Source organism: Cherax quadricarinatus, chromosome 9 (genome assembly GCF_038502225.1).
Source record: "Cherax quadricarinatus isolate ZL_2023a chromosome 9, ASM3850222v1, whole genome shotgun sequence".
Lineage (NCBI taxonomy): Eukaryota > Metazoa > Arthropoda > Malacostraca > Decapoda > Parastacidae > Cherax > Cherax quadricarinatus.
Window position 1 is genome coordinate 48,310,668 of NC_091300.1, and position 21,118 is coordinate 48,331,785.

Genomic DNA, 21,118 nt, shown 5'->3' on the forward strand with positions numbered 1-21,118 from the left:
CAATTCAAGTTTATTCTCTTTAAGGGTTACAATGTGGTGTTTACAGGTTTTGGGTATTGTGTGGTTTACATGTTATAAAATACTAATTACAGAGGGGGCCACTAGGACACCTAGCATGGCTAGGCATTTCGAGCAGACTTAGATTAATTCTTAACATTAAATCCTTACAGATTATGGTATTAAGGCTAAGTGACTACATAATTTGTGAGTTTAGTAATGTGAATGTTTTTGTTTTGGCACAATACAAAGTGTCTATATTGGAGTATCATAGGCAAACTTGTATGGATTAATTTGGGCATTTTTATCGTGCTTCTACGTTATTTATGTTATACCTAATGTTATTCTGGAATAAATATGATGGGTAGATAACCTTTATCAATAGTAATAGTATAATTATACAATATTTTATAGCGCTGTGAGCTTACACGTCCATATGTCACAGTGAAGCATGAGTTACTGAGAGACATTGCTGGCGCCTTCTCCCTCTCTTTCATATAGCCTCACACACCCTCCAGTACCTCTCCATATATGTCAGTTTTTATTGATTTTGGTGTTTTTATCATGCTCCCCCTGCCTAGTTATTATGGCTTGAAATCCTGTCGATGCTTTCACTGCCTCTTTCACTCTCTTTATCCTTCAAGATAGTGGGAATGGTAGAATGCATGAGCTTCAAGTCTTTGGCTATCACCTGTACTTTCTAACCAGCTACATACTCATTTATAATCTTCATTTTCACGTCAAGATTGAGAGCCTTCCTTTGTTTCTTGGCGCTTACTTCAGGTGAAGGCAAGATCTTCCTTTTCGCCGACATCTTGTACTATGGGATGCACAATAAAGTGCAAATATGTAGTCTTGGAGACAGTGAAAGTTTGTGTACTCAGTGGCTGTAGGAAGCAAACTGAGATACTTGACACTGAGATGCCACGCTGCCTGTTTCCATGACCAAAGCTCTCGTATGGCATAAAATTATAATAATCATAAAATACTACTACTAATAATATAATAATCATAAACCCTTAAACTGTTCAAACGTAGATCTGCGTTTTTTCAACATTTGAAAGTGTGTAAAAAAAACGTAGATCTTCTTTTCTTTTTTTATACATTTGAAAAAGTGTAAAAAAACTTTGATCTACTTTTTTTTTTATATTTGAAAATATGTAGAAAAACGTAGATCTACGTTTGGAGTACTATACATGTGAACATAAATTTGTTTGGACAGTTTAAGGGTTAAAAACTGTAGTGTAAAGCACCCTTCTTGCAAGACAGTGATGGAGTGAATGATAGTGAAAGTTTTTCTTTTTCGGGCCACCCTGCCTTGGTGGGAATCGGCCAGTGTGTTAATAAAAAAAATCATAAAAATAATAAATAATTGCTCTGGAGTGGTTTAAATGTCATATGCATTTTGTACAGGCTTGGTAGCTGACATTTAAACCACTTTAGAGCGATTATTACAGTGGACCCTCGGTTATCGGCTATCCCTGTTATAGGCCAACTCAGTCATTGGCTGGGGTTTCAGCTCCCAGTGATCGGCCGTTTAGAACACTTCCATCCACTGGCTTGGGCTGCTTGCAAGTCAGTTTGGCTGTGTCTCTTGGTGCGTGAGGAACCTTATGCTCGCACATCGAGACATTTCGCTTGTTTTCCATTGTTTTTTGTTGATTTTTTGCAGTGCAACTGTGAAATAAGTAACCATGGCTCCAAAGGAAGCTCCTAGTAAAGCTCCTGTGGTAAAGAGGAATTTAATCGTGAAATGGTTGATAAATACAAGAGAGGTATGTGGGTGCAGGAACTTTCCAGGATGTATGGGAAAACAAATCAACAATAACATCCATCCTGGCAAAGAAAGAACAAATCAAGGATGGTAATGTTGCTAAAGGAGTAACTTTTCTAACGAAACAAAGGTCACCAATAATGGAACAGATGGAAAAATTGTTGTTATTGTGGATTAAGGAAAAATAATTAGTGGGAGACACTGTTATGGAATCTATTATTTGTGAGAAGGCAAAGCAGTTACACAAGAATCTTCTACAGAAAACTCCTGGAACAAGTGCTGCTGGTAGTGAATTTAGGGCCAGCAAAGGGTGTTTTGAGAGATTTAAGAAACGTAGTGGCATACATATTGTTGTAAGGCATGGAGAGGCTGCAAGTTCTGACAAAAAAGCGGCTGAAAAGTATGTACAGGAGTTCAAGGACTATGTAAAGGCAGAATAATTAAAACCCCAACAAGTGTTCAGTTGTGACGAAACAGGCCTGTTTTGGAAGAAAATGCCAAACAGAGCCTACATCATGCAGGAGGAAAAGGCACTGCTAGAACACAAGCCTATGAAAGACAGGCTTACTCTTTTGTTGTGTGGTAATGCTAGTGGGGATTCTAAAGTGAAGCCTTTACTGGTGTATCACTCAGAAAATCCCATAGTGTTCAAGAAAAGCAATGTCGTCAAAAATTGACTGTGTGTGTTGTGGAAAGCTAATCAAAAGGCATGGGTCACAAGGCAAATTTTCAGAGAATGGGTTAATGATGTGTTTGGCCCAAGTGTAAGAAAGTACCTCCTGGAAGAGAAATTGCCACTCAAGTGCCTCCTGGTACTGGATAATGCTCCTGCACATCCTCCAGAGTTGGAAGACTAAATGTTTAGTGACTTCAGTTTCATAAAAGTGAAGTTCTTGCCTCCTAACACCACGCCTCTCCTCCAGCCCATGGACCAGCAGGTCATTTCTAACTTTGAAGTGACCTCTGGCACTCAGTTGACTCTATGAGAGTTCTGAAAGATCACTTCACTATCCTCAGTTGCATAACCCTTATAGGAAAGGCTTGGGAGGGAGGGATTTTCAAAACTTTAAACTCTGCTTGGGGAAAATTGTGGCCACGTTGTGTCCAGGTTGAAAGGTTTGAAGCTGACCCTGACCTTGCCGATCCTGTGGGCTCTATTGTGGCACTGGGAAAGTCCCTGGGGTTGGAGGTGAGTGGCGAGGACGTGGAAGAGTTGCTGGTCCACAGGGAAGAGCTGGCCACTGAAGAACTGCAAGAGCTTCAACTTGAACAGCAGCAGACTGCAGCTGAGGAACTTGCTTCAGAGGTGGAGGAAGAGGGAGTGAAGGAGGTGCCTTCTTCAGAGATTAAAGAGGTGTGTGCAGTGTGGACCAGGGTGCAAGCTTTTGTAGAGAAACACCACCCTGACCAAGCTGAAACAAGCCATATCTGCAACATGTTCAGTGGCAAAAACCCTGTCCCATTGCAGGGAAATCTTAGAGACACCAGAAACGGAGCACTCTTTAATGTTATTTTGTGCGATATGGGTCCAGTGACTCTCAAGCTGGTCCTAATGGCATTAAACAAAAAAAAAGAAAGGAAGTAACCCCAGAGAAGCCTTTGCTACCTAAAGTCTTTATGGAGAGGTATTCCTCCATCCTAACACTAACTTCTCCCTCTTTCCTCCTCCCTGTCTTCCAGAGGCAATCATTAGCATTCAATAAAGGTATGTAATACTTACATAATTGTTATTTTTTGTGTGTGAATATTTTTTCTGGAATGGATTAATTGTATTTCCATTAATTCTTATGGGAAATATTAATTCGGTTTTCGGTCTTAGGTTGACCTTCTGAAATGGATTCCAGACGATAACCGAGGGTCCACTGTATTATTATTATTATTATTATTATTATTATCATCATCCACATACCTTGTTCAATGAGTTTAATCATTTATTAAGATGCCACGAGAGTTAGTTTAATATGTTTATTATGCACCTTATACCCATCCTGTGGGTGGTAGTCAAAAGATTACAGAGGTACATAATGGGTCCAGGGACTGGACTCCAAAGTTTTGATAACCGAGCAAGTCACAGAGGTAATGAACTCAGTTACAAAGGTAATGAACTCACAATTTGCAAAGGTAATGAACTCATAATTTACAAAGGTAATGAACTCCAGGTAGGTCTGGTCACAATCAAGACAAGTTACAAAGGTATTTACAGATTACAGAAGTACGCAGTGGGTCCAGGGACCGGGCCCTCAAAGTCCCGATAGTTGAACTAGGTACAAAGGTATTGAACTCACTAGTTACAAAGGTAATGAATCCTGTAAGAATGGTTGCTTATGTTTATACATGGCTACAATCATGAACTAATTAAAGAGTAATGAGCAATTCACACTTCCACACCCGGTCACAACTGTAATGAGTTATTGGTGCAAATATTGATTGTTGAGTCACACACACACACTCATATACACACACACTCATATATATATATATATATATATATATATATATATATATATATATATATATATATATATATATATATATATATATATATATATATATATATATATACACACACACACGAGAGACAGAAAATATAATAATAATACAGCTTCTCCTCACTTAGCGACATACTCGTTTACCGACGCCTATGACGGGCTCTTTGACTACTAGCATGCATGCCTAAATAATGAATATTAGAGCTGACTTTCTCTATTCTGTTTATTACAATACACAGTTCACTAGTGTATAAAATTTAAAAATATACCAGAAATGTTACAAATAGTGCAAAGATATTAAAACGATATCTAAGATGGTTGACATAAACCAACTACCATCATAGTATACTCATCATTTAGCAACGAATTTGTTTACCCACGTGGTCTTAGGAACAGAACTCTGTCGTTAAGTGAGGAGAGACTGTAATGTAATAATAATTAATTATAATAATTATTAATAATAATAACAGTCAACCTGGAGTGCTTTAAATGTCAGCTACCAAAACTACATGAAATACATATGACATTGAAAGCGCCCCATAGTGATTAATTATAACTTATTATTAATTATATTTTATTATTATTATTATTAGTATCATCAGTATTATCTCCATATCTTTTTCAAGAGGTGTAATCATTTCATAATTAAGTTTCCACGAGAGACCGAGAATATAAACACAGACGAAAACACCAGCTAACCCATTTACTGTGAACTTCTTTTCTTCTTGTTTGCTTACCAGCTTTGCAGGAATAGTACTGGGTAGCCACGTGATCACACCTGAGGTTGGAAACTGCCCTCTCTACCTCAAGGAGTCTCCAGAGGTGGTCATAGCCCAACTTGGAATCTCTCTCCATAGCTGGTCATTGCTCGACTAGGACCACTCTCTAGACCTGCTTCTTGTCCTAGAAATTTGATTCTCTGTCTGGCTGTTTCTACGTGATTTAGACTGTGTTTTGGTAGAGTACGATATCGTTGGTGAGTCGAAAAATACTTCTAGTAACTCTGTGTAACTCTGTTCACATAGAATTGTTAAGACCTAGTGATTTTTGATGTTTTGCTGAGGTTGTATGTCGCAGAGATGCTGTTCAACCCTGGTCCCAAGATGAAGATTCTGACCAACATTTTGTGGAATCTACACACACTCGTAGTCGGGTATTTGGTTATGTTGAACTTAGATTCAATATTAAAGGAGATTTATGCCTTTTATGGAGGATCTGCTGATGGTCCCAAGTTAGGGTTGTTATTTTGTCTAGTTGTTCCTGGCACCGTGCTGCTGCTTTGTACATTATTATTGTTGAAATTGAGACACATGTGCAACATCTGGGTATCTTTATTGTAGACGTTTCGCCATCCAGTGGCTTTATCAATACAAATTCCAGGACATAACTTGAAGACAGGAGAACTATGTACAGAAGATGAGGTAATCAGTCCCTCAACCTAGCAGTAGGTGCGAAGAGCACCGTAGTCGTAGGTGCTCTTCGCACCTACTGCTAGGTTGAGGGACTGATTACCTCATCTTCTGTACATAGTTCTCCTGTCTTCAAGTTATGTCCTGGAATTTGTATTGATAAAGCCACTGGATGGCGAAACGTTTACAATAAAAATACCCAGATGTTGCTCATGTGTCTCAATTTCATCTTGTCGGTATTATATACCATTCTTGTACAACATTATTATTGTTCCTCAAATGGTTTGTCATATTCAAGCAAACTGTTTTGATTGCCTTGTTGGTCAAGAAGATAGATTATTTGAGGATGTTTAGTCAGTCACCGTTTAAGTCTAAGTCAAGCCTAGTCTTACTAAGATATGGCGAGCACTTCCGAGCATGTGTAAATTTCAATAATACAATAATTGTGTAATAAAATGTGATGCTGATTGGACCCATCGAGAAATTCTAAGTGAAGGAAGGTGTAGAAGAGCCACTGAGTGATGCAGAGAAAACACCATTTGCAATGTGTGAATACTGATTGTAGTTAGAAATTCTGTTAATAATCAGCATTCTCGGAGGCCAAATTGGGATGTTTCGGCCTGAATTTGCAATAGGAACCCGTGTAAACATCCCCTGCTTAAGAACTGAGACAGGAAATTTGCGGGACCTCATGAATTATGTGTAGATGGCGAAGTAAGGGATGCAGACATCACTCAAAGGGAAGTGCACCATGGTTCTTACATTCAGATCTCAGCTGACCAGTGTAGGGTCTAGGTGTTAGGCAGGTGTTGTGGTGTGATTCATCTACAGTAATTCAATAGTAAGTGTTAATATGAATATTTTGTGTACCCAGCAAATAAACCAGAATAACATACAGTCCACCTAATTTTAATTTTATCAGATTAGCTGGTTTTAATTTTATAATTATTAATTTAATGTTAGGTCTAGCTTTTTGTGAGAGTGGTGAAGAAGTGAGCACTCGGAGAGTAACAGTTCAGTGACCTACTGTGAATTAAGTCCCACTTACCTCACCCAAATTACTTGCAGATAATAATTCAGGTGATGCCCTATAAGCCTCCTGCTGGTGATTTGCTCACATAATAATAATAATAATAATTCTGCTCCTATCAACTTTTCTGTACTCGACTGAAGAAGCCTACTGTGTAGGCGAAACGTTTCGAAATAAAGATACCTAACTGTTGCATATGTGTCTTACCTAACAACAATAATTTTCATACACACTTGTACATTGTTATTTATCATTTGAGTATAGCTCATCATAGCTATATACCAGACAGTACTTGTGAGTCATATTGATACGAAATGTGCACTCAGCACTGTAGTACCATATGTACAATTTAACATTGCAATTAATAAATACACAAATAATATCAGGAGTGTAGGAGCTTATATCCTAAATTACATTAAATTTCTCTAATAATGTCAACCTAGACACCTTTTTATATTGAAAGATCTCAAATTTTCTTTTCTTTGGTTTATTATCATCCAGTTGGAATCTCAAAGCAATATTAATATTTTACTCAATTTAAAGGATAACTGGACTATATCATATTCTTACAAATTGTTACAAAACCAGAAATAGGCTAAATGCTAGAGGGTGATCAATAAGTTGTCCATGTATTCTCTGCAGATGTTTATACTGTGTGCATATCGCATTTTTTAACAGTGATACTGGTAGTGGTTGCGGTGATACTGATAGTGGTGGTGATAGGGTAGTGATTAATTGTGGTGATGTTAGTAATAGTGATAGTGTGGGGTAGTGTTAGTGATGTAATGAATATGTGATAGTGCCTGTGATGAAGATGTTGGAGATGCGATGAATGAAAATTGATAATGCTGCGAATGATGGTGGAAACAGTAAAGATGCATTGGGCAATGATGAGGATGGTGACGTCACAGAAAACCCAACAAGTTTGAGCCTGGTATTGCGATGTCATAGAAAGACCAGCAGGTTTGAACATGGTACTGTGACTTTATAGGGTTAATGTGCCATAAACACGTTTAAATAAGCAAAATTAGTGAGAGGTATAATAAGTGAAACACGCACTAGAAAAAATAAAATGCCAAGAAGATTCACGTAATGTATTTTTGTAATACTTAAAATGATGTATTAGGATGGCAAGAGTGATAGATGTGTTGGTGAATTTAGGAAATGAGTGATTGGCAACTTTATTCAAGACATACCTGTAAGGTTACAGTACAAAGGAGTACTTGCTGGTGCTATTTCCCCGTGTTACCTGGTATGCTTGTTAACCTAGAGTACTTCCTGGTGCTATTTTCAAGTGTTCCCTGGAATGTGCCTGTGAAGCTAAAATACTTCCTGGTGCTATTTCCCAGTGTTCCTTGGTATGTGACACTTAAACTAGAGTACTTCCTGGTGCTATTTCACTGTGCTCCCTGGTATTTGACTCTTAACCTAAAGTACTTCCTGGTGCTATTTCCTCATATTCCCTGGTATGTGACTGCTAAGCTAGAGTACTTCCTGGTGCTATTTCCTCGTGTTCCCTGGTATGTAACTCTTAAGCTATAATACTTCCTGGTGCTATTTCCCCTTCTTCCCTGGTATGTAACTGTTAAGCTAGAGTACTTCCTTGTGCTATGTCCCAGTGTTCCTTCGTATGTGCATATGAAGCCAGAGTACTTCCTGGTGCTATTTCCTCGTGTTCCCTGGTATGTGACTGTTAAGCTAGAGTACTTCCTGGTGCTATTTCCCAGTGTTCCCTGGTATGCGACTGTTGAGCTAGACTTCTTCCTGGTGCTATTTCCCCGTGTTCCCTGGTATGTGCTTGTTAGGGTAGATTACTTCCTGGTGCTATTTCCCCGTCTTCCCTGGTATGTGACTGTTAAGCTACAGTACTTCCTTGTGCTATGTCCCAGTGTTCCCTCGTATGTGCATGTGAAGCCAGAGTACTTCCTGGTGCTATTTCCTCGTGTTCCCTGGTATGCGACTGTTGAGCTAGAGTTCTTCCTGGTGCTATTTCCCCGTGTTCCCTGGTATGTGCCTGTGAAGCTAGACTACTTCCTGGTGCTCTTTCCCCGTATTCCCTGGTATGTGTTTGTTAGGCTAGAGTACTTCCTGACACTATTTCCCCGTGCTCCCTGGTATGTGACAGTTAAGCTAGAGTACTTCCTGGTGCTATTTCCCCGTGTTCCTTTGAATGTGACTGTTAAGCTAGAGTACTTCCTGGTGCTATTTCCTCGTGTTCCTTGGCATGTGACTGTTAAGATAGAGTACTTCCTGGTGCTATTTCCTCGTGTTCCCTGGTATGTAATTGTTAAGCTAGAGTACTTCCTGGTGCTATTTCCCCGTGTTCCTTGGCATGTGACTGTTAAGCTAGAGTACTTCCTGGTGCTATTACCCCGTGTTCTCTAGTATGTGACTCTTTAGCTAGAGTACTTCCTGGTGTTATTTCCCCGTGTTCCCTGGTATGTGACTCTTAAGCTAAAGTACTTCCTGGTGCTATTTCCTCGTATTCCCTGGTATGTGACTGCTAAGCTAGAGTACTTCTGGGCGCAATTTCCCCCGTGTTTCTTGGCATTTGACTGTTAAGCTAGATTACTTCCTGGTGCTATTTCCTCGTGTTCCCTGGTATGTTTAAGCTATAGTACTTCCTGGTGCTATTTCCCCGTGTTCACTGGTATGTGACACTCTAGCTAGAATAATTTCTGTTGCTATTTCCCCGTGTTCCATTGATTGTGACTGTTAAGCTGGAGTACTTCCTGGTACTATTACTCCCTGTTCTCTAATATGTGACTCTTAAGCTAGAGTACTCCCTTGTGTTATTTCCCGGTGTTCCCTTGTATGTAACTTTTAAGCTAGGGTTCTTCCTGGTGGTACTTCCCCGATTTCCTTGGAATGTGCTTGTTAAGCTAGAGTACTTGCTGGTGCTATTTCCCAGTGTTCCCTGGTATGTGCCTGTGAAGGTAGAGTACTTCCTGGTGCTGTTTCCCCGTGTTCCCTGGAATGTGCTTGTTAAGCTAGAGTACCTCCTGGTGCTATTTCCCTGTGTTCCCTGGTATGTGGCTGTTAAGCTAGAGTACTTCCTGGTGCTATTTCCCCGTGTTCTCTGGTATGTGACTCTTAAGGGAGAATACTAACTGGTGCTATTTCCCCGTTTTCCTTTGAATGTGACTGTTAAGCTGGAGTACTTCCTGGTGCTATTTCCCCGTGTTCCCTGGTATGTGCTTGTGAAGCTAGAGTACTTCTGGTGCTATTTCATCGTGTTGCCTCCTATGTCACTGTTAAGCTGGAGTACTTCCTTGTGCTCTTTCCCCGTGTTCCCTGGAATGTGACTGCTAAGCTAGAGTACTTCCTGCTGTTATTTCCTCGTGTTCTCTGGTATGTGACTGTTAAGCTAAAGTACTTCCTGATGCTATTTCCCCGTGTTCCCTGGTATGTGACTCTTAAGCTAGAGTACTCCATGGTGCTATTTCCCCGTTTTCTCTGGAATGAGCTTGTTGAGCTAGAGTACTTGCTGGTGCTATTTCCCCGTATTCCTTTGTATGTGCCTGTTAAGCTAAAGTATTTCCTGGTGCTTTTTCCCCTTGTTCTCTTGTATGTGACTGTTAAGCTAGAGTACTTCCTGGTGTTATTTCTCCGTATTTCCTGGTATGTGACTCTTAAGCTAGAGTACTCCCTGGTGCTATTTCCCCGTGTTCCCTTTTGTGTGCCTGTTAAGCTAGAGTGCTTCCTGGTGCTAGTTCCGCGTGCAATACCCTTCAACACTGCAACAAAAATAATGAGAAACACAAATGAAAAAAGTTCAAATGAACCAGGTTATATAAAATAATTTTGACATAAATAGGTGATTAGTGTACTAGATAAACTATGTTCAAAGGGAAAGTCCCAAGTGCAAGAGTTTAACACTATAGACCCACCTTGATGAAAACCGAACATGAGTAGGATGCAATAGAGGATAAACAAAATGTAGATGTCGTATACACAGACTTTGCTGAAGCCGTCGACCATTGCGACCACAGTGTAATAACGCACAAAATACGTGATAAAGAAATAACAGGAGAAATGGTAGATGGATCTATAACTTCCTAACAAATACAACACAAAGATCACAAACCACCTAGATAGAGTATTAGGAAACAGAGTAAAGTATGAGGCAGCTACAGTGAAAAGCTCTATTCCACCAGGCACCATACTCGATCCAGTCCTATTCTTCATCCTTGTCTCTGACACAGACAGAGATGATAAATTAGATACATGTGCAGCTCTTGGGTATCTTTACTGAGGAAACGTTTCGCCACACAGTGGCTTCATCAGTCCATACAAAGGAAAATGGTGAAGAACAGGAGGAGTTTGAGGTAATCAGTCCCTCAGCCTTGAGCCGATGAACATGGTCAGTCCATCAATCTTGAAAATAATACAGCATATCTGCGGAGAAGTAGCTTATAAACAGTAGGCAGGAGAGGTGCAGCAGTCATAGGTGGTGTCACATTTGACCCAAGAGTTGCACATGTGTCTAATTTATCAACTTGTCGGTTCATCTACAGTCAGAAATGTAAGCCACAGCTCCATGTACCCACCTAATTGTGGTCGTAGGGGTCGATACTCATCTCCTGGCCCCGCCTCTTCACTGACCGCTACTGGGTCCTCCCTCTCTCTGCTCCATAAGCTTTATCATACCTCGTCTTAAAACTATGTATGGTTCCTGCCTCCACTACATCTCTAAATATTTCCTAACATTCCTTTGACTCATCTGATTCTTCAGCTTCCAATTGTGACCCCTTGTTTCTGTGTCCCATCTCTGGAACATCCTGTCTATGTCCACCTTGTCTGTTCCACGCAGTATTTTGTATGTCGTTATCATGTCTCCCCTGACCCTCCTGTCCTCCAGTGTCGTCAGACCGATTTCCCTCAACCTTTCTTCAGAAAACATTCCCCTTAGCTCTGGAACCAGCCTTGTTGCAAACCTTTGCACTTTCTCTAATTTCTTGACGTGTTTGACCCGGTGTGGGTTCCAAACTGGTGCTGCGTACTCCAGTATGGGCCTGACGTACACATTGTATAAAGTCTTGAACGATTCCTTACTGTGGTACCGGAACGCTATTCTCAGGTTTGCCAAGCGCCCATATGCCGCAGCAGTTATCTGGTTAATGTGTGCTTCTGGCGATGTACTCGGTATGATACTCTTTTGTGAATGACACCTGAAATGCCATGACAGTGACCTCCATCGCAAACACCACAAGACTCCAAGCGGACATCAACCAAATCTTCAAATGAGCTGAAAATAATATGAAGTTCAATGAAGAGAAATTTCAAGTACTTAGATATTGAAAACTTGAGGAAATTAAAACTGTATCAGGCTATGCAACAAAGTCTAACCACACAGTTGAGCGAAATACTAATGTGAAGGACCTGGGAGTGATAATGTCCGAGGATCTCACCTTCAAAGACCACAACAATGTATCTACCTCTTCTGCTAGAAAGATGATAGGATGAATAATAAGAACCTTCTATGCTTGAATATTGCTGTACACTAACTGCACTCTTTGAGGCAGGTGAAACTGCTGACCTGGAGAGTGCACAGAGAACTTTCACTGCACACATAAGTACGATAAAGTACCTACATTACTGGTAATGCTTAAAGTCCATTGATTTGTATTCCCTGGAATGCAGACGAGAAAGATACACGATAATATACAGCTGGAAAATTTTAGAGGGAATAGTACCAAATTTGCACATGAAAATCACTCCCTATGAAAGCAAAAGGCTCAGCAGGAGATGCGACATTCCGCTATTGAAAAGCAGGGGCGCCACAAGTACACTAAGAAGCAACACAGTGTCAGGGGCCCAAGACTGCTCAACTGCCTCCCAGCATACATAAGGGGGATTACCAATAGACCCCTGGCTGTCTTCAAGAAGACGCTGGACAGACACCTAAAGTCAGTACCTGATCAGTCTGGTTGTGGTTCTTATGTTGGTTTGTGTGCAGCAAGCAGTAACAGCCTGGTTGATCAGACTGTGATCCACCAGGAGCCCTGGTCTCAGACCGGGCCATGAGAGCATTGACCCCGAAAACTCTCTCCTGATACACCATTATTAATGTTCTGTGAGTGGTATTTAAATTGTCCTTACCATCATTAATGTGCTGTGAGTGGCATTTGAATTTCTTCAGTGGTCAACAGTGGGACTGGAGTGATGTTGCTTGTTGCTCGGGTCAAACAGTGAGATGGCGTGATGTTTCCTGTGGTTTGTATCAGTGGACCTGGACGTGAAGTTGCCTCTGTTAAAGATAATTATTTTAATTATACTGGTCAAGTACTAACCCTTGAACTTTCACTCGCATAGATCTACGTCAGTGGGATCAATGTAACAGACGTAGATCTACATCTACGCCTTAATCACAGCACCCTCAAATATGCTGTGAGCAGTAAATATTGGCCTACATATAAGAGAATGTGTCTGTACAGCGAGTGTGTGCAGTATAAATACAATCCTGTCTCAGGAAGTGCATGATAGGAACAGCTAACCTCTGATCTTGTTTGAATAATCATATAGGCGGACTATGTTGTATGGATTTTCGTTCTTCAGCGTTCTGTCGAAAAACGAAGCACACCTGTTTTGCTATTCCGGCAGTTTTTAGGCATGAAGCACTAAGCAGCTGGGCGTCCATGTGTCATTTTCTTCAGTTTATTTACAGCCTCTGTGTCCTCTGTGTCCTCTGGATTCTGTCTGGAAACTTTCCAAGTTTCAAGCATTTTAATGTTATTATGTATGTTATATATACTATTATATTGTGTTAATTCCCAAGTTTGGAATGATTAATCTTAGTGAGCAAGGTATGCCTATGTCTGAAACAGGATGTAAGCTAAGTGTGGCTCATCAAACGGTTAGTACAACTGTAAACTCTAAGAAAGTATTAAAGAATACCTTTGATATATACCCACCTTTGACATATACCCACACATCCATCACAGCCTGATTGATCTGGCACCTGGTAAAGATACTTGTCCAGTTTCCTCTTGAAGGCTTCTACACTTGTTCCAGCCGTCTTTCTGATATCTTCTGGTAAGATGTTGAATAGTCTGGGATCCCAGATGTTGATACAGTGTTCCCTTATTATCCCCACCGCACCCCTGCTCCTCACTGGGTTTATTTTACACTTCCTCCCATATCTCTCGCTCCAGTATGTTGTTATGGCAGTGTGCAGATTTCGTACCAGGCCCTCGAGTACTTTCCAGGTGTATATTATCATGTATCTGTCCTCCGCTCCAGTGAGTATATGTACAAGACTATGTAAAGTAAAAGGACACAAGTGCAACTAATGTGACATTTATTGTGGCAACGTTTCGCTGTCACATTAGTTGCATTTGTGTCCTTTTACTTTACATATTGTCGGTAATTCTACCAACTTTATTACATGTACAAGACTAGAAGGCGTTCCCAATAATTTAGGTATTTTACTGGCTCAGTGTGAGCCGTAAACGATCTCTGTATTTGTTCCAGCTCTGATATTTCTCCTGCTTTGAACGGGGTCATCTGACATATTTATTCCCACATCTTTTACGTGTTCCTTTCGTTGTATTTGGTGACCCTCTTGAGTTTCGTATAGTGTGTTACTTTTGAGTTCTTCATTCTTTCCATACCTAAGCAGCTGGAACTTATCATCATTGAACGTCATGTTCTCCACTGCTCACTGGTAATCCTGCTTATGTCTTCCCGTAATTTTTCAGTGACCTCTACCGTAGTGACTTTTATGCTTATTTTAGCGTCGTCTGCAAATGATGATTCAAAAGTGTGACGGGTGTTTTTATTTATGTCTGCTATGAGGATGAGAAACAGCAGAGGTGCCAGGACAGTGCCTTGGGGCACTGAGCTTTTGACCTCGCTGATGCTGTATCTTGCTCTATTTACTACTGCTTTTTGTGTCCTGTGTGTTAGGAGCCCGAAAATCCATCTGCGTACCTTCCCCCTAATGCCCATGGCCATCATTTTGTGCTCGCTTATTCCATGATTGCATTTGTCAAACGCCTTTGCAAAATGTGTAAATCACATTTGCGTTTTGGTCGTCTTCCAACGCCTCCGTCATTCTGTCATAATGGTTTAGCAGCTGTGATAGGCATGATCGTCCTGCTCTGGTTGGGGTTATGTTGGTTGTGGTGGTCCATGAAATTTGTAATATGCCGTCTCATCATTCTATCGAAGATGTTTATGATGTGAGAAGTTGGGGCTACTGATCTGTAATTTTTAGTATGTACTCTACTACCTCACTTATGCAAAGGAGCTAAGTCTGCACTCTTTAAGGCTTCCGGGATTTCATCTAGATCTAAGCTCTTTCTTCAAAGAATACTGAGGGCTCGTGCTAGTGGTACTTTGCACTTGTTTATAAATACAGCATTCCATGAATCTGGTCCAGGTGCTGAGTGAGGGGGCATGTTGACCATTTCTAAAAAGAAATGGACAACAATGTCAGTCAGTTGGTCTGCGCAGCCTTCTGTAGGAGTGAAAAATATTTCAGCATTTTCTACATTGTTGCCATTTAGGAAGTTGCTGAACGCCGACTCATACTGTTCTATTAGGATTTCACTAATTTCCTATTCATCGTCAGTATACGAGTCTCATCTCATTAGTGGTCCACCTCTACAGGTAGTTCTTAGCGTGGATTTTACATAGGAATTGAAATATTTTGAATTTCTTGCAATATCCTATATGGCCCTTTGTATTTCTTGTGTTTGGATTGACATCCTAAGTTTTTGCTCTAATTCAGTGATCTCTCGGCTAAGACTATCTATCTGTTGTAGCATATTTGTGTTTTTAAGCAAATTCAGCAACCCGTTTTCTTCTTCTGTACCATCTCCTACACTATATATCTGATCTTCTTCTGGGTTTCCTCAATGGTACGTGTTTCATACATACTTTGTATGCTTCTGTATTCAGCTTCTCTAGGCACTGGTGGGGATATAGGGTGTTCAAGTCTGATCCCCAGAATGTCTGATAGCTCTTGGTTTATTTTTCCCAGTCAATTCTTCGGTTGTTAAAAATAAACTTACTGGACATCCCGTCCTTAACATTAATCTCTAACATTAGTGAATGTAAAAGTTATGAGAAAACTTGATAACCTTTTTGATAACATGGAAAAACTTTTAATTGGTGAGGAGAGCAGATCAATTCAGTCACAATGTGCTGCTCTTAAACCAAGCCATTATGATGGCTGAGAGAGGTGAGGAAGCTGATGAAGATAAACTCGAAGCTAGCTGAGGCTGGTTTCACAGGTTTAAATAAGGAAAGCCAACATCACAAGGTCCAAGAGCGTAGGGTGAAGCAACTAGCAACCTTTACCAGCAGCAGCTAGTCTTCAAGAATATTAATAATCAAAAACACTCACACTCCTGCAAGCGCTACATTCAACTATCCATCAATAAGAACAATATTCATTGAAGAATCAGAGGATGAAAATATAATATCTCCTTCAGACTTCCTACAATAAATATACTATCTCCTTCAGACTTCTACAATAAATATCCACCAATCACTATAAGTTGTTGCCGAAAATATTTTAAGGTAAGAAATATATGTACTTCATATGCATTTTACTTTTCTATTGTTATTTTAAGCCTAGCTCTATTGCACACTAAATATATGAGGGTAAACATGTTAGGCTTATATATGCACCAGAAAAGGAGAAAAGACTGTTTCAGTCTATAGCGATTTTCGCTTTTCAATAGTAGCCCAGAACCTAACCTGCTGTATACGTGAGGCCAGTAGTAGCTCGGAACCTAACCTGTTGTATAAGTGGGGCCAGAAGTAGCTCGGAACCTAACCTGTTGTATAAGTGGAGCTAGTAGTAGCTCGGAACCTAACCTGCGGAATAAGAGGGGTCAGAAATAGCCTGGAACCTAACCTGCTGCATAAGTGGGGCCACCAGTAGACAAGAACTTAACCTGCTGTACACGTGGGGCCAGTACAAACGTGGAACCTAACCTGCTGTATACGTGGGGCCAGTACAAACGTGGAACCTAACTTGCTGAATAAGTGGGGCCAGTACTAGCCCAGAACTTAACCTGCTGTATAAAAGGGGCCAGTACAAGCGTGGAACCTAACCTGTTGTATAAGTGGGGCCAATAGTAGCCTGAACCGTAACCTGCTGTACAAATTGGGCTAGTACTAGCATGGAACCTAACCTGCTGTATAAGCGGGGCAACTAGTACCTGCAATCTAACCTGCTGTACAAGTGAGGCCAGTAGTAGACCAGAACCTAACCTGTTGTACAAGTGGGCCTAGTAGCAGCCTGGAACCTATTCTGCTGAATGCGTTCGGCCAATACTAGCCCAAAAACCAACCTGCTGTATAAGTGGGGTCAGTAGTAGCTTAAAACCTAACCTGTCGTATAAGTGATAAGTGAGGCCAATATTAGCCTGGAACCTAACATGCTATATAAGTGGGCCTAGGAGTAGCCTGGAACCTAACATGCTGGATAACCAGGGCCAGTAGTAGCTTGGAACCTAACCTGCTGGATAACCACGGCCAGTAGAAGCCTGGAACCTAACCTGCTGGATAACCAGGGCCAGTATTAGCTCGTAACCTAACCTACTGTATAAATAGGGCCAGTTGGAGTCCAGAACCTAACCATCTGTATAAGTGAGGGCTGCAGTAGCCCAGAAATTATGGTCCGAATATGTGTCATCAGTTTTAGCTGGGAAGCTAGCCTGCTATACAAGTGCTGCCATTAGTAGCATAGAACCTAACCTGCTGTATAACTGGACCCAGTAGTAGTCGGGAGCCTTAACCTGAGGTATAAGTGGGGCCAGTAGTAGCTTGTAACCTAACGAGCTGAGGTATAAGTGAGGCTAGTAGCCTGGAAAGTAAACTGCTTTATGAGTGGGTTCAGAAGCTTGAAACCTAACTTCTGAATAAGTGGGGACAGTAGTTGTACGGAATCTAACCTGCTCTATAAGTGGGGCCATTAGTAGCTTGGAACCTAACCTGCTGTATAGGTGGGGGCAGAAATAAGTCGCCAGGAACCGAACCAACTGTATAAGTGGGGCCACTAGTAGCCCGGAATCTAATCTGCTGCAAAAGTGGAGCAAGTAGTAGCTTGGAAATTAACATGCAGTATAAGTTGGGCCGGTTGCAGCTCGAAACCTAACCTCATGTATAAGTAGGGCCAGTATCAGCCCGCAACTTAACCTGCCGTCTAAGTGGGGCCAGTAGTAGCAAAGTCCCTAACCTGCTACGTTAGTTGGGGCAGTAGTAGCCAAGAACCTAACCTGCTGCATAGGTGGAGTCAGTAGTAGCCCAGAAACTAACCTGCTGTATTAGTGGGGCCAGTAGTAGCCAGGAACCTAACCTGCTGAGCCTGCTGTATAAGTGGGCTCAGTATTAGATTGGAACCTAAACGCTGTATAAGTGGGACGAGTATTAGCCCGAAAAATAACCTGCTGTATAAGTTGGGCCTGTTGCAGTCCGGAACCTAACCTGCCGCATAAGTGGGGTCAGTAGTACCTCGGAAAATAACCTGATGTATAACTGGGGCTAGTAGTAGCGCGGAAGCTAACCTGCTTTATAAGTAGGGTCAGTAGTAGCTCGGAAAATAACCTGCTGTTTAAGTGGGGCCGGTATTAGATTGGAACCTACCCTGCTGTATAAGTAGGGCCAGAAGTAGCATGGAACCTAACCTGCTGTACAAGTGGTGTCAGTATCAGCCAGGAACATAACATGCTGTATAAGTGGGACCAGTAGTAGCATGGAACCTAACCTGCTGCATAATTGAGATCAGTACTAGCCCAGAACCTAACCTGCTATATAAATGTTGCCAGCAGTAACTCGGAACCAAACCTGATGTAAAAATAGGGCCAGTAAGAGCCCACAACCTAACCATCTGTATAAGCGGTGCCTGCAGTAACCCGGAAATTATCGTCGGAATAAGTGGGGTCAGTTATAGCTCAGAAGCTAGCATGCTATATAAGAGGAGCTATTAGTAGCATGAAACCTAACCTGCTGTATAAGTGGGGCCAGTAGTAGTCGGGAACCATAACCTGCTATATAAGTGGAGCCAGTAGTCGTCCGGAACCTTAACCTGCAGAATAAAAGGGGCCAGTGGTAGTATGTAACCTATCGTGCTCAGTAAGTGGGGCTAGTACCCTGGAAAGTAAGCTGCTTTATAACTGGGGCCAGTAGTAGCATGGAACCTAACCTGCTGTGAAAGTGGCGGCAGAAAGAAGTGGCCCGGAGCCTAACTTGCTGTATAAGTTGGGCCAGTAGTAGCCCGGAAAATAACCTGTAGTATGAGTGGGGCCAGTACTAGGCTGGAACCTAACCTGCTTTATAAGTGGGGCTAGTACTAGATCAGAGCCTAACATGTTGTATAAGTTGAGCAAGTAGTACCCTAGAACCTAACCTGCTGTATAAGTGGGGCCAATACAAACCTGGAAACTAACCTGCCATATAAGAGAGGTTGGTAGTAATTTGGAAAGTAACTTGCTGAATAAGTGGGGCCAATATTAGCCCGCAACCTAACCTACCATATAAGTGGGGCCAGTATTAGCCAAGACCCTAAACTGCTACATAAATGAGGCCAGCAGTATCCAGGAACCTAACCTGCTGCATAAGTGGGGCCAGCGGCAGCCCAGAAACTAACCTGCTGTATAAGTGGGGCCAGTAGTAGCTCAGAACCTAACCTGCTGAATAAGTGGGCCCAGTATTAGACTGGAACCCAACTTGATGTATAAGTGAGACCAGTATTAGCCCAAAAGATAACCTGTTGTATAAGTTAGTCCAGTTGAAGCCCGGAACCTAACCTGCTGCATATATGGGCCTAGCAATTACTCAGAATATAACCTGTTGTATAGATGGGGCCAATAGTACTTCAGAACCTAACCTGCTGTATAAGTGGTGCCAGTAGTAGTATGGAACTTAACATTCTGCTTAAGTGTGGCCAATAGTAGCCTGGAACCTAACCTGCTGAATAACTGAGGTCAGTATTGTCCTGTGGGTTCCGTAATGTGGATTGGGTAATAACACTCATGTAGTCAATAATGAAGTATATTAAAACAAAATATTTGGGAAGCACCAAGCCTGACCTGTGTCTCTCCTGTCTATCCTTCAACTCACTCACGAGATGATTCCTAGAGGGTGAGCAGCATTCAAAACATGCTAGGGTCAGCTGTAACAGTGAATAACAAGTGATTCAAACAGAGGGTTGGTAGTGAGTCATACTACTGGTAACTGATACTGGTACTACTGAGAGCTCAGTGACGCTAATGTATGGCATCCTGACATACAGCTAATACAACTAGAGACAACAGGCATGTGGCCTGGGCTGATTCTATACAATGTCAAAGTACACAACAATTGAGCATTATAACATACATAAGGAGAATATCAGAATGGACACTAATGTAACTTACTGTAATGCATTACAAGGTACGATATAGCACAACTTATAGAATGAGATTCAACATTGGGATTACACAATAGAAGTGATAATAAAAAATTTGATCGATCGATCTGTATTCATGTGATCTACGGATTCTGAGGAACGAATATATACAAAGAAGTGTTTAACAGAAAAGGTAGACTTGGTGCACTCAAATCTAGACTGTTAAATCTCAGAATTCAGAGAAAACTTGAACACAAAAAAAAGTAACTTGAAGATTAAGAAGTGATATTGTAATTATTCATCTATACAGGTTATTTACATTTAACCCTTTCAGGGTCGGTGGGCCCTCTCTTAAACTTGTTCTCAGGGTCGGAAATTTTTCGAAAAAAAAAAAAATTCTTATGGAATGATAGAGAATCTTTTCCTGACCATAATGACACCAAAAGTATGAAATTTGATGAAAAACTTACGGAATTATGCTCTCACGAAGTTAGTGGTCTCGACGATGTTTACGCATCGGCGATTTCGCCCACTTCGAGCACTACTTTCAGCCAATTTCAATGTACCAGTCGACAAAAATCATAACTATTTTGCTAGAATTCTATTTTTGCTATCGAATGAGTACAAGAAATCACCCATTTACCGATTTCAACTATCCAATAAAGTGGTCAGAAATTGGCAATTTTGCCAATTTCACACAAATTTCAAAATATGCCAATTTCCAAATAGGGTCCAGAATAAACAAGACAGACATTCCTGGCACTAAATAACATTTCCTCTGTTCATTAGGCACGTCCCCAGGCCTCTGTAACATTTCTTTTGCTTTCCACTTTGAATTTTTTTTCTCTCAAAAATAGAAGATTTACTGTTATGCAGACTACTGCATTAGTGTAGAAATGGTGTAAAAATGACATAAATAATATCAGCGCACTTTTGAAAGAATATTGGACTAACCAGTTGATGCGTATTGGATGCATGGCATGTTTTTTTTACTTCTGAACTTTGGCAAAAATCGAACATTTCTGCTACTTTGAGCTCAATTTCAAGGCACTTTTCATTGTGAAACCAATCAAT

General features: G+C 41.0%; 1 protein-coding gene across 1 annotated transcript in view; it reads right to left on the reverse strand.

The window, feature by feature from the left end:
• LOC128691295 (E3 ubiquitin-protein ligase TRIM13-like) overlaps positions 1–19,917 on the reverse strand; it is a 56,690-nt gene extending 36,773 nt beyond the window's left edge. Inside the window, exons 1-2 of the mRNA XM_070083419.1 lie at positions 13,197–19,917; positions 12,802–12,949 (exon numbers count right to left, since the gene is read on the reverse strand). Coding sequence (XP_069939520.1) covers positions 12,802–12,807 — 6 coding nt within the window. The 5' untranslated portion in view covers positions 12,808–12,949; positions 13,197–19,917. The remainder of the gene's footprint in view (positions 1–12,801; positions 12,950–13,196) is intronic.
• Between the last annotated feature and the right edge of the window lie 1,201 nt (positions 19,918–21,118).